Below are 13684 nucleotides of genomic sequence, written 5' to 3'. Positions count from 1 at the left end.
TGCCTTATCCTGCCCTTGGAGGAGCCAGGAGGCAGCCAGGCTGCCCCGGGATGGGCTGCAGACCCACAGCCGCGGCCAGAGCTGGAGGGGCTGTGGGGAGGTGAGGGACAGGGTGTTCCTGTCTGCGTGTGGACATTGCGAGGACAGGGAGGCAAGTGGCCTGTGTGGGACACGAGCCCTGCACTGTGGAGTTGGAGGTCTCTGCATTGGAAGGCAGGAGTTGAGCTGGGACGAGCTGCCTGTCCCAGTCTGTCCCAGGCTCCTAGTGCCTGAACCAGGACGGTGTTTTGAGGGGAGGGCAGCAGGCTAGGGGGGCCTGGCCTGAGCCAGCAGGGGCTCACTGCTGATCCATCAGTGCAGTGCGCAGCCGTGGGGTCGGGAAAATGCACTCTCGTGACAGCGAGGAAGTTGTTGTTGCTCTAAGCTGTCTGCACTGCTACTGCATCAGCTGTTTGTGCTGTCAGGAAAACTTACACCTTGCTTAAACAAAAACCCCACAGGGAACAGGCACTCGCTGGTTCTGATCAATGGCTGCGGCGCGTTTCCATCTGCGTTCTTTGCAGAGCAGTGATAAACTGCTTCATTGTATTTACTGAAAAGTTACATCCTTTAAAAACATCTCTTTTGTTGTTGTTAGGTGGACCAGCTGATGAGGAAGTGCTGGATATTCAAGCATGATGAACGAACGACCTTTCACAATCTGATTCAAGGCTTTGAAACAATTATGAGTAAAATGTAATTCATTTTTTTTATACTGTCAGTATGTTTAATGTCTGTCAAACTATAAATGCCCGAGATCTTTCGGTTTTTTTTAACTGCTGTAATTTATACTCTGACTGTGCTAATGTGTTTAAAGGATTCTTTTTCCAACAGTTTTCCTTTTTAATTTTAGTCAACAGTTGGATCAAATTAATTAAAAAGTATGGCAGAAACAATAGCTTCACGTCCTCTCCCTGCTGTTATTGCAAGGCAGTTTTACCTTTATCCGATTCTGGTCTTGCCTCAGTCTGAGCGGCCCCAATGGCTGTGAACCGAGAGTGCGGTGTCAAAAAAGGCTGCAGCGCTCAGTGCTGTGTGTGCTTGTTCCTCAAATACCTGAACAAGTGGACATGAGAGGACTGGATAGTCAGTTAAGAATTTTGATGGGGTTCTGAAGAGATTTAAAGGAAAAAAAATCAGCCTTAAAAAAGTTTGGCTGACAAGCATCCTTCATGGGCACTTAAATTTTAGTGATGTAACAGCAATTCTGGCCTAAAAATCTGGAGAAGACAAAATAATCGGCTCCTTTTCCCCAGGTTCTTACATGTAGCATAAAAAAATTTGCTTGGCTGTCAAGCTCAAAAATACCCACAAACCAAAAAGGCTTGGACCAGCGTGTAGTTACGCATTTCATTGAGAGATCCAGTTTCTGGAGAACTGGGTTTGTGTTTCCTGGCTCGTCCTCCCCTCCTGTTTCACCTCTGCTGCTGCTGCTTCTACCGCTGCTGTCGCAGTTCAATGTGTGAGCGCAGGGCCTTTCAGCTCATACTGCACGCGAGCTACAGCCTGGTGGAACAGGCAGGGGAGCTGAGCTACACGCGCCAGGGATAGAAAAGAAAATGAATCCACGTACAGAGGAGTAAGGAGCTAAAGGCAAGAACGGAGCAGCCAGGGCAGTGTCCCCGGGAGAGGAGACCAGCACCTCAGTCACACCAAACAGGCTTCTCAGTGCCAGCACCGTCATCGGAGCAACACGTTGTGCTTGTGCACTTGTGCAGTGGCTTCTTTGGCCGGCACATTAATGCATTTTAGCAGATCCATAGAGCCGTTCGTTTGGCTTCAGGTGACGAGTCTTTACGTAGCAGCGCTGCCCTTTATTTCATGTGAGTGATGGACCCGAGCGGTTCCACAGTATCCAGTTAGCTGAGGGGGCTGGGGCCGCACCAGGCCCACATCTGTTGTTGTCAGGACCAGGCTGAACATTTAAACTGGCAGCGGGGCAGAGGAGGCACCTCCTCCCGTCTGGAAAACCTGTCAGGCTCCAAGGAACTTGTGGTTTCACTGGAAACCTGGGCTGACCCGGGCTCAAGGCTAGACGGGGCAGCGTTCTGTCCCACCACACCTGGATTTTTGAAAATGCTTTGAGGAGCTCCTCAGTTCTGGCAGTAACAGAAAGATGTCTTTAAATATTTCTCTCTTGCTATATAATAAAAGTGTAATTATGAGCTGCAACAAAGTGAGGTTTATTTTTACAGTATTACCTGTTTTTTGTGTACGTCACTTATGAACTCGATTTAAATCTGTAAGCACTTTGTTATTCTTGACACAAATCTAATAAAGATTTTTTTTCCACCTGTGTATCTTTTTAAATCATAAATTAAACAGAGGCAGACTCTGAGATGTCACTCCTGTAGGGAGGGTGATCAGAGCAGTGTCTCCAAAACCTCCCCCTACATTCTATAATGACATTAAAGGTGGCCTGGAGCTGTCCTCCTCCCACAGAAACCCACTCCCTGGGTGTCCCCTGCTGTAGGGCAGAAATGGCCTTTCCTTCTGCTGAGAAGAACACCTGCAAACGTAATTAACGTGTAAGAGGGAGTGAAAACCAGAGCTGGGATGCTCTGCCCTAGGCAGGCTTTGGGAGGCAGCAAATTCCAGAAGTTAAGATGCTTGGAGAAAAGGGAAAGATACAGCAAAGAGCAGGAAGGCAGGATTAAAGAGCAGCCTGTCCGTATTGCTTCTGCTCCAAGTGAATCATCCAAAATCAGAAGTCAGAGAAGTATAACAGACAGTTGGTTTCTGTCCCTTGTCAGTTACCTTTAACCGGCAAACGCTGCCCGCAGGCTACTGGAATGGGGCTGGTGCTTTCTCACCCCCACTTCTACACAGATGTGGTCACAACCTGTAAATTCCTTATTCCAAGGAAAAGCTCTGCTTCTTGGCCTAAAAGCAGATAGAGGTTACATCATTGTCCAGCTATCACCTGTCCAGAGTGGATTCCACATTGTGAGGCAGCACAGGAAAGCATCTTACTTTTAACAAACATTTATTGAAAAAACATCACAGAGGCGCTGGCGATACATTTGGTTTTATCTCCATTCCAGGATCGAGAGGAAATATTAAAAATATAAAGGCTGTAAATGCAGAACTCTTAATCCTGGAAAAAATATGACTGAAAAAACCCACATTCTGTGTTAAAAAAATAAGAAAAAAACTACTACTCAAGCTTCCATCTTTTAACTTCCTCAGTCTGAAGCCTGGAGAAAGGACCAGGGTTCCCTCCTCGCCGTGTTTATTGCTTTCAGCTGGTAAGCTACCCAAACTCACCAAGCTGCTCTGCTTTGGCAGCCTCTGTGCACCGTGACTTTCAGCCACCAAAGGAAATGCCATCCCACCTTTTCAGAGGGCAAGTCAGAATGCTGAGGAGTGGCTGCCCTCGGAGCAATCCATACGGCTTCCCCGGCAAATCTGCCACTACAGACGCTGTTCCTATTGGGATACTCACAACCCAACACAGAAAGAAGACTTATTTGTCTGGAGTTAAGGCAGCAATAAATAGCGGAGGTACGAGCGGCCTGCCTTCCCCCTAAGGCAGGAGTGGTTACTTGGGTCTCAGTACACGCGTTTTTTTTTGAGAGAGGATTCTGCGTAACGGACTGTGGAGCCCTGAGTCTGCTGGCCAAGGTACTCCATGGGGCCAGGTTCCGGGGAGGAAACCAGGTACGAAGAGCCCCGCTTCTCACTTCTTGTTGGAGTCACCTAAGGACAAGAAGAAAACAAGTGACACCTGATCCGGAACAGTGTCAATAAATAAAGCTCCAGCCTGGGAATTCGCAAGGACCAGGAGCCAGTAACCGACTCCAAAGGTCTGACTCCTCCAGCTTTGAGGTCCAGCTATACACAGGTCATGAGTCAGTGCGGCCTTTCCCTGACAAAAGTGAAGGCACCGCTGCCCTTTCAAACATGCGATTTTGGGAGGGCAAAGGGCTGGCTGGGCCTGGAGTCCCTGCTCCACATGGTGTTTGAAAACCAGGAGTGTAATGGCCATGCTATTACCCTGCAGCATCACAGCAGCTCTCCAGCCTTCTTCACCCTTTAAAATAAGGTATCAGTGGGCCAGCTTTTGTGCCTCTTTCTTTCCTCTTGGAGAGCTGAGTGGGTTAAACTGTGCTGGCACAGCTCCCTGTTGCTAAGACTGAAGGACTTTGTTTCCAGCAATGCCAAAGCAGGTCTGTGCTGCCACTCGCAGGCACGAGTTTACCTGCTCTTCCGAAGCAAAGGAGATCGCAGTAATGGTTCTTCAACCAAAAGTTTAACTCAACTACAGCACACCCCGCCCTGATAGACAGAAAGCCCTGAGGTCCCACCGTGGGGTTTCTGGTGATGGCACAGGTGACCTAAGGCCCCTGAGGGAGTGCAAAGCCCAGGTTCAGCACCTCTCTGGGATTTATCAGATCAAGACATTGCAATATCCACAGCTCTACAGCCTTAGAAGCCGCACATACACATTAGAGCCCACTGTCCTGATCAATGAGTCTTGATCACTCTCCTTTCCCCCACATCTCACTAATTTCATGACCAAATGGCGTTAGCAGTTGCTGTGCTCTAAAAGACTGACATATCTGCTCTGTAGCAACCACCTCGACTTCATCTCACCACGTCCTACACCACCACACTGCAAATCCTAGGTTAAGTCTGGCTCCTAGATCAGAAGATCTGGCGGTTTGGTTCCTGTTGGAGTGACTATTTTAGAAACCTTAACACGTCTCACAGACTGGGACATTAATTCCTTAGCTCAATCAGAAGAGCAGCTGTGCTGACCAAACCTCACTCAGCCCCCTGCTTCCCAGCAGTTCTCAGAAGCACCCTTTGCTAATTTTCCATTCACAACTCGATCTGCCCCTTCTGTTAAGTCCCATTTCACTTTTCACATGCACTTGTCATTATCACAAATATCCTGCACTTCCAACAGCCACGGGGATGTCACACATGTATGGAAACCAAACCACAGCCTGGCTCAGGGGGCAGAGTGCAGCATCTCCACTGTGTGGTTCATACAAACCTCTGGCCGTGCTCCTCCTGAACCTCTGAAACACACCAGATGGGTTGCGGGGTTAAAGCAAACGAACACATATGAGCACAAACAGAGCCTCTTGGGGAGCAGTCGGTGTGTCCCCTTTGCTGGAACTTCTCTTTTGATCCAGGAACAAGGAAGGTACCTCCTTGTGGAGGCAAACGGCACTTCTGTTTAGTCTATGCCAAGGGACCGACCACTCTCTTTCTGCCTTTTATGGCACCTGGCAAGAAGTTGAACCTCCGAGCAAGCTGTTCAGCATCACCTTCGCACACAAGCTTGCCTCTCTAGACCAGAAATAAACTGAAAATTATTAGCTTAAACTTCAGATCATCTCCTTCTCTTGTTACACTTTCACTTGTTTTCAGTCATATCAGAGCTGTCAGGAACCTGAATGCTCAATTTTTCTTGGCACACAGAGAGGTTTCACTGCCCATGGCACCGTGTCCAGGCCTTGGCCATCTTTACCCCAAGACATGTCAATGCCAGCTCCAGCCTGGCCCCATTTCCTATCCAGGAGTCATGAATTGCTGTAGTAGTGTGTTCCTTCTAAATCTCCTCCAAGAAACAGGAGTCTCACGCCAGGTTTGAGATGCGAGTTTCTGGATGCCGGAATATCATGCGCTCAATCTGGCTACTGACCTCTGTGCAGCAAAGGGGTTTAATGCCGTGGAGGAGAGCTATGCTGAAGGCTGGGCCCTTAAGCTCTCCCAGATGAGAACGCCAACTTCCACTGTGGCTCCTCTCGGCGTGCCCAGACACCATGCAAAGGACTACGAGCTGTGCTAGAGGCTGGAGAGCCAGCTCAGAATCCCTCCAGCAGCACTTGGGAGAGATTATCATCACTTACATGGCTGCAGCTGGACTCACAAAGGCAGGGGCTCGTTAAGCTGACAGGCATACTTCCCTGTAGCTGCTCCAAAACAGATGACAATCTGGGTTTTAAGGTCTGTCCCATCAGTAAGAACAGGAGAACTGTGATTTACCTACAGCACAAGTATGAATTCCTCAGGACTTATAAAGCACTCAGGAAATGAGACAACCTATGCTCGGACTGAACAAAGCTTTCACCCCCGCTGTCTCGGTCTGTGTTAAACCAGCCTCCTGTTAGCCCAGTATCTGTTAAACTGGTCCTCACGTCTTCCATAGCATTTCCCTATCCCTCCTGCACCTTTTATTGATGAAACTAAGTGTCTGCTGGGTTCCACAGACAAGGGAGCTTCCTCAGAGTGTCTGGCTGATGTAGGCTGCATCTGACGTCTGTTATATTGCCTAAATGAAAGCCATTCTGAAACGGTTTTCCTGCCAAGATCCAGTTAACTGTTACAAGTCGCAGCCGTAGGTAAGCTGGATGCTGCCGTGACTTGCTAACTCTGCTTCAGTAGTTTTATCCCAGTGGCACTTATAGCAACGTCAGGCAGAAAACCCCATCTAAAACTAGTGCAAACTTTCCCTCCTTTGTTCAGTTCCCACTTCACCTGTCTCCTTCGAGCCCTTTTTGCATATTCACCTTCACAGATCTTTCCACAAAGTCTGTTCCCAAACATCCAGCTGTTCTCTGCCTGCAGGTTTTGGTGGTCTGTGGGCAGCGAGGAGCACTGACCTCCAGGGTGCTGGAGGGCTCCGAGGGGTCTGGCACTGGCACATCCTGCCCAGCTACTGCTTTTATTTATCACATTCACCAGGAACTGCATGTGAGCCTGAGCAACTCAGCATCCTGAGGAGCACAGATGCAGTGGAAAAGCTCTGCCTTGGCTTGTCGTGGGTCCAAAGTCCACTCGGTGGCAGCATAAGATAAATAAGAACTGCTTCCAGTGGCTCAGCCTGCATCTGCAACCACTCTGCTAAGTCTCTCCTCTCACCTTATTGAATGGGTTTTGTGGAGGAAGCTGTGAGCTGCCTGGCTGGTTGGATCCCTGGGCTCCACTGTAAAGTGTAGGCATGACCTGCAAGCAGGTACTGTAGTCTGGGTAAGATCCACCTGTAGATTCCTAAATGCAGAACGGGATCCACGATCAACCAGAATTTGAAAGAAAAGAGGTTTAATAATTAATTTTTACTTGATAGAGTAATGAGCACTTAGCAGATATCTGAGTCACACTCAGTTGCTAGAAGGAGTGTACAACTCACAGCAGCTCAGGCATGCAGCGATTTCTAGAGCAAAATGTAGGATCTGGGGGACACTTTAATCTACACAATTTCTTAAAATTTAGAAGGAGTGTGCCTCTCACTGGTCACAGAAACCTCGGGCTCCAGACTGGCCTGGGCAAGAAACAATCCTTCACTGGGAAATAACATTCTAACGTGCTGTTTCTTGGCAGGAGTATTTTAATTCGCTCCTGAACTCTACAGGTAACTTCGGACAGTGGGATTTTAGAGAGAGGAATATTTATGCTACATATAATCAAAAGCGTGAGGATGAATCCTGGAGAGTAACTGTGCAGGGATGCCCTGCAGAAGGTGACCGCTCAGTGCCATTCATCCCCCACTCTCCAGCCCCTCATTTCTGCAGTATCGACGGCAGCAGCCACTGTCAACAAGCAAAGCAGGTGTCCAGAGTCCAAAAGCACCCGTACAGTTGATGGGAGAAACAGCCAAACGGAGACAGGAAGAAAATAAAATTATTTCTCACCTCGGAGGCTTCATTTTCAAATTCATCGACTCTTGCCTGGGTAGAGTTATATGCCTGAGCATAATGCTGATACCACTGCTGAACAGCCTCCTATAAAGGAGGAAAAAACCTCTTCCCATTAGCTGTCTACTAAGATCACTTCAAATGAAAATACTCTTAAGGCCTCGCAGGACAGGATAATGAATAAAAGGCAAAGCTCTCCAGAAAGCACCAAAACACATTTAACACCAGTGATAAAGCTCAAATCAAACATTTAAAACTACTTTAGGTGCTTAAAAGATGCACAAAGCACCACTGTCATGGCAGCAGGCATAAGTACAATGTCATTTCTGTTACATGGAAGGAGCAGACAGTACAAATACAGCTGAATGATGACATGTGGCATCTCTGCACCTAAGTGACATAATTCCAGTCATCCATGTTACTAAAGAGAACACTAAGAATACTGATACTACAATGCTACTGATGTTTTGGACAAAATTTTAAGGATTTGAAGTTGGGAACTACCTCCAGGAGACATCAAAACTAATTCAAAGCCAGTAGTCAGACTCAAACATTAGTACTTTCATGAAACACACCACAATGTCCCACAGGACATCTCTCTTGCTCCTCTAACCCACAACCATCACCAGATCTGATCTGACAAGGAGATAGGTCTGAACCCTGGCAAAGCTCCCTGCTGCTGCGAACACCGTGTAGCAATCTCATCCTCTCCACCTCTCCTGGCCAGGCTGAGACCCTCCTAATACAGAACAAGCCCCCGTGCCCACCCTCGCACCTACCCTCTGTCCTCCAGACACAGCCAACTCCCATAGCAGCCCTGCTCTAACCCAGGAGCTTTGGAGCACCACAGATTTTCCTTGCCAGCAGCCCAAGAAAAGAGAAGACAGCTTGTTTCTGTCCTCCTGCCAGAGGACGAGAGATCAGGCAGCAATGAAGACAGGGCAGAAGAGAGAGACGAGAGACTGAAGGCAGAGCCAAGGCGGGTGCCTCAGCTCAGACCCACGATTTTTACACAGATTACCTGACAGCACTAAATCCTGTTCTTCTATTTGATTTGTATCCAATTATATTTCTACACAGGCTCATGAGGACTAATGAAAATATTGAAATATTATCTCACAGGACATCCTGATGCCTGTGAAACTCAGTACTTGCTCTCAGTACTACAACAAAACACTCTCCAGATGGAGAGTGGCACTAATGGCCATGCTCTGATCACCACATGGGGCAAAAGGGAAAGAAATTCCATGCAGTGAAACCAGCTGGCAGACTGCAAAAGCTCCCGAAGCAGTACAGAAACTTCCAGTAGACAGAATATGCTGTTCTCTGGGACCTAGCCAAAGGTCCAGAAAACTTTAAAACTTCTTGGGAAGGGAGAAAGAAAAACTTCATGTTTTGAAGACAGGCAAAAGCTAAGCCAGAAGTAACTTTTTAGGGGACTGTGTTGAACTCGGGTTTTCAAGAAGCAATCTTGCAATGGTTCCAGTATTACAGCAGGGAACGGAGTGAGGCTTCTTTTGACTGGCATTAGGCTCCCTTTGTGCTAAGTCTATCTTGTACACTGAAAGAGATAAACTACCAATGAAGAGGACCTACAAGGTTCAAACTGATGAAGAGGATGGCCTTTGGTTGTAAGAGAGCAGAGTGTTTCATGGTGTTGGGCAACGCCATTCAACTGCACACAGGGCTCTCAGACCACACACGTACCAAGAAGAACAATAAGAGTACACAGAGAAAAACAATGATCAACTTGGTGGGGGTGGATCTCTGAGCAGATCTCTGACAAAAGTCCTGCTGCCAGAGCTCTGCGTGACAAACCAGGCTTCAGAAGAAAGCCTTGCAAAACAACATACCTGTGTGTATTCCCCATGCTGTGGAGAGTAATTGAAATAATTTTCCATAGCATGTTGGGATGTAGTTCCCTGAGACACAGCAGCATCCACGATATTGTTCGAAAGTCCAGTCTGCTGCGGTGGACTGGAGACTTTGCTGGCAATTGCTGTTTGTAACACACAGAACATACTTTGTGTAAACACACTGTTTGTATGTAAATAGTACAAATTAGGTTGTGCTCTTGTTTAGTGATATTCTGAGATTAAAACAGAAATCTGCTACTTCAGATTAGGCTGTGCTCAAAATTAATCAGCGTTACTAACAACTGAAAGGTTTTCTAGTAGTTTGTGTACATCAGCAAACACATTAACTCTGAAAATTTACCCTCTCCAAATGAAATATTAACTATAAGGATAGATCACATGGCTCTTTTAGGACAGACAAGATTAAATACTGTGGTCACTGGAATTACCCGGCAAACAAAATAATGACTTGCCACACTCTGGTCAAGGAAACTTGCAATTAAAACTGCTAAATGTTTGCTTACCTGGAAGACATAAGCCAGGCAACACACTTGCCAAGTTCAAGTAGGGGTTGGTACTAAGACGTATTTCTTTTGGTGGTTCTCCTAGCAGGGAAGTCTGTTTTTTCAAGGGAGTCTAAAAACCAGACAGGTCAGTTTGCAATGTATTCGTACAATGTTTGTCAAGAGTTCAGTAAGTACCCCAGTAGGATTCTGAAAAATGCTCACATTGCCTATACCTTTTTCTGACCAAATAATTTGGTAGGAATGTTTCTCTTCAGACTGTAAATTACTAAAGGACATTAAAAACCAAGTAAAACCAAAAGAAAACCTCTTGCATTCAAGTAAATGAATAATCATAGAATCATAGAATCACCAGGCTGGAAGAGACCCAACGGATCATCAAGTCCAACCATTCCTATCCAACTAAACCACGTCCCTCAGTACCTCATACACCCGCACCTTAAACACCTCCAGGGAAGGCGACTCAACCACCTCCCTGGGCAGACCGTTCCATTGCCTAATGACCCTTTCTGTGAAAAATTTTTTCCTTATGTTGAGCCTGAACTTCCCCTGGCGGAGCTTGAGGCCATTCCCTCTCGTCCTGTCCCCTGTCACTTGGGAGAAGAGGCCAGCTCCCTCCTCTCCACAACCTCCCTTCAGGTAGTTGTAGAGAGCAATAAGGTCTCCCCTCAGCCTCCTCTTCTCCAGGCTAAACAACCCCAGCTCTCTCAGCCGCTCATAATAATCATGGTAATGACCCCAGATACAGGGGTTTATCACAAAGAACATGACTGAGATAATATCAATTCTTTTTACCCAGAGTCACATGTAAATAAAGGACAAATAACCCCTGGACCAGAGAGATGACACTGCCTGCAGTCTGCCATTATAACATGTCTTACTGATCACTGTTTCTAAGCGTACACTGCGAAGAGGAAAATGTTTATGAGTGGAACTGAAATGTCAGGACTGACTTGCTCCTGCAAGCCACCAGCAGTGTCTTCTACCTGCTTTTTCCCCTTTAGCCTGTGTTAAGAGCAAATAGCAGCAATAAGGATGAAGTAGCTATAGCAAGTTACATAGCTTGTCTGAAATACACAGCTCAGAGGTGTTCATACAGCATTTTACTCTACAGCTATTCTGTTCATTTTTTCAAATTCCATTAAGGAAAAAAAAAATTCCAGTAAAACAGTATTAATCAACTTTTCGAAAACAGTGAGAGCAAGTTTTAAACACAAATCTTCAACACAGTGCTGGAATTCTTCATCTGGATGTAAAAGGAGCATCTGGATGTAAAAGGAGGCATTTAAATCTGTGTGACTGTTCAGTATCCTGTGGCTGTCTTGTCAAGGAAGTAACTTTTGCAAAGTGGGCCTTCTATCTACTGATGCAGAAAAGGAAACTATTAAAACACCTACCAGGATTTCAAAAGAGAACTTTTCCTGATAAGAAATATCCACAGAAATAAATTAATTACCTAGACTTCTAATGGTTTAATTATATTTCCTTTTAGCTAAGTCAAATGCTGAACTGTATATAAACTAAACTGTAAATATAACTGTGTATAAAACACAGATTTTATATACGTACACACATATACACTATGTATTTTATCCATATATATCCACATATAGATAAAATAAAAAGTGTACTTTGTGAGGTAGGACCAAATCAAAGCTGTCTCACAAAGGCAGGCACATCACCATATATAATCTAATGACTTCAGCTGCTTCAGAAATACATCAGGAAAACACAGGTTTCATCTGAATTAAGAACATTTCCCCATAAATGTCTAAGTGTTTATGCATATTATTAAAAAAATAAGTCAATTCTGTTCATAGAATGGGTTGGGTTGTAAGAGACCTTAAAGATCATCCAATTCCAACTCCCCTGCCATGGGCTGGGAGAGGAATGTTAATGACAGGAAAAAGCTTCTGAAAAAAACTGGGCCATTCTGGTTCAAATTAAACCCAATCTCATCATCTTCCCATCTCTCGCCTTCAAGGGAATGAGTATTAAAGCTGATGCAGACAGAATATGTCAGCCATGGCTAAGTGGGTACAGATTAAAAGTGGGAAGTTTACATACAGATAGATACACACACCACCTGGAAACCCTAAGGCCCTACACACCACCAGAATTGCTCCTGATTAGTCATGAAATTCAACACAAGTTCAATTTCCAGTCTTTAAAAAGGACACTGCCCTTGAGATAATTTCATCATCAAATACTATGAGGAATAAACATGGAAAAAAACCCCTCCAGCATTGTAAAAAGATCCCTTTGTTAATTCATTTGGACCACCAAAGAGCATAATTGTTCTCTGCCTATTATTCATAACTGAAATGACCTTAAGATGTCTCATGAGCAATCCTATGATCTAGCAAATTTTACAGTGAAGAACTATAACAAGCAGTTGCACTTAAGCATGTTAAAATAAAAGAGAAAATCCACACACAAGGAAAAAAAGAAAATATTTGTATTCAATGCTCCTTACCCCCAAACTCGTATCTGTATTTTTTAGCTGATTTTGTTGTTTGGCATGTCCAGCCCGCAAAGCTCCCGCAGAAAGACTTGTTAAGGTCTGATGATATGGCTGTGATCCGGAGACAGCCGCTTCGGGAGTTGATTGTTTCTCTGGAGCGTTATTTTGCCCTGGTATAGCTTGTCCAGCAATGTGCTGATTCGGAAAAAATGGCAGCATGCCCACCCCTGCTGCTGCTGCTGTTTGAATTGGAGTCAGATTAGATGCTGCAGTCAACCATAAATGGAGAAACTTTTCTGTTAGACAAGATTTATCAGTACGTTTTGTTTGTGGTTTTCACTAAGTGATGGGAAAAACATTTAGAGGGTTTTTTTTTTTTTTACAGCTGTCCCAGAACGCTGGATTCTGACCATAGTTTTTATTCTTTCAGAATCCCAGGAGCAAAGAACCCTATTTAAAGTGAATACATTAGAAGAAACCCAACTTTTCTAAACACTCTCTACAATGATAAGTTATTTAACGTTTCCTATCACATTCAAAACACCTGTGAACAACATCCTAGAGGATCTTTTATTGGAATAGAGGTGAAAACACCCACCTCAACTGGTATTAGTAAAATTCTTTTTACAGACAAAAGAGCTAGAAAGTATTCTCCAAAATTAAGATCCAGACATTCAGAATAGGTTTCTTCTCTGCCCCCTGCCAAGCTTCTCCTTGCTTTTGGTTCCTACCGTTACTCAGACCACATCTAAAACTACAGAATATGTGGCACTCAGTGGAAGAAACAAAAAAGACGCACTGAGCAGTATCACAACTGATCTTTCCTCATACAAATTGAGGACATCACTGTTGCAGATATTTGCATTCAAAACTGACATCTGTCACAGACTGGACGCTAAAGCTCTACTGCTTAATGAAATGAATGCCAAAACCCTGTTTGCAGCCTCCTCAGCTACTCAGATTTATCTGCTTTGAAAAAACAAATGCCCAAATTTTGGTCCTCAATAAAAATATCTTCCAAGTGTACTAAAAAGGGCAGTAACTGAGCAAGCAGAATATTTAACAACCTGCAAACATTCAACCAACGCCACAGCATACTCTTCTTCCCTGGCAAAGCGAGGTGAGAAACCAGGCAACATAGCAAGGTATTGT

General features: G+C 45.2%; 2 protein-coding genes across 7 annotated transcripts in view; one reads left to right on the top strand and one right to left on the bottom strand.

Moving 5' to 3' along the window:
• Nucleotides 1-2335, top strand: part of JAK1 (Janus kinase 1) — a 65945-nt gene extending 63610 nt beyond the window's left edge. For both annotated transcript variants that reach the window (XM_069861859.1, XM_069861860.1), the window contains exon 25: nt 638-2335. In XM_069861859.1, coding sequence (XP_069717960.1) covers nt 638-739 — 102 coding nt within the window. In that variant the 3' untranslated portion in view covers nt 740-2335. The remainder of the gene's footprint in view (nt 1-637) is intronic.
• Nucleotides 2336-2978: 643 nt separating this feature from the next.
• The window catches only part of RAVER2 (ribonucleoprotein, PTB binding 2), a 35335-nt gene continuing 24629 nt past the window's right edge, over nt 2979-13684 (bottom strand). Inside the window, exons 9-14 of one of the 5 annotated variants that reach the window (XM_069861871.1) lie at nt 12545-12771; nt 10069-10180; nt 9542-9687; nt 7686-7775; nt 6916-7044; nt 2979-3738 (exon numbers count right to left, since the gene is read on the bottom strand). In XM_069861871.1, coding sequence (XP_069717972.1) covers nt 3592-3738; nt 6916-7044; nt 7686-7775; nt 9542-9687; nt 10069-10180; nt 12545-12771 — 851 coding nt within the window. In that variant the 3' untranslated portion in view covers nt 2979-3591. Of the gene's footprint in view, nt 3739-6915; nt 7045-7685; nt 7776-9541; nt 9688-10068; nt 10181-12544; nt 12799-13684 lie in introns of all 5 variants that reach the window. The other 4 variants (XM_069861870.1, XM_069861874.1, XM_069861875.1 and 1 more) reach the window with 4 other exon arrangements.

Source organism: Phaenicophaeus curvirostris, chromosome 8 (assembly GCF_032191515.1).
Source record: "Phaenicophaeus curvirostris isolate KB17595 chromosome 8, BPBGC_Pcur_1.0, whole genome shotgun sequence".
NCBI classification, from domain to species: domain Eukaryota; kingdom Metazoa; phylum Chordata; class Aves; order Cuculiformes; family Cuculidae; genus Phaenicophaeus; species Phaenicophaeus curvirostris.
Note: the sequence above shows the minus strand (reverse complement) of the source record. Positions and strands in the feature narration are given on the sequence as shown.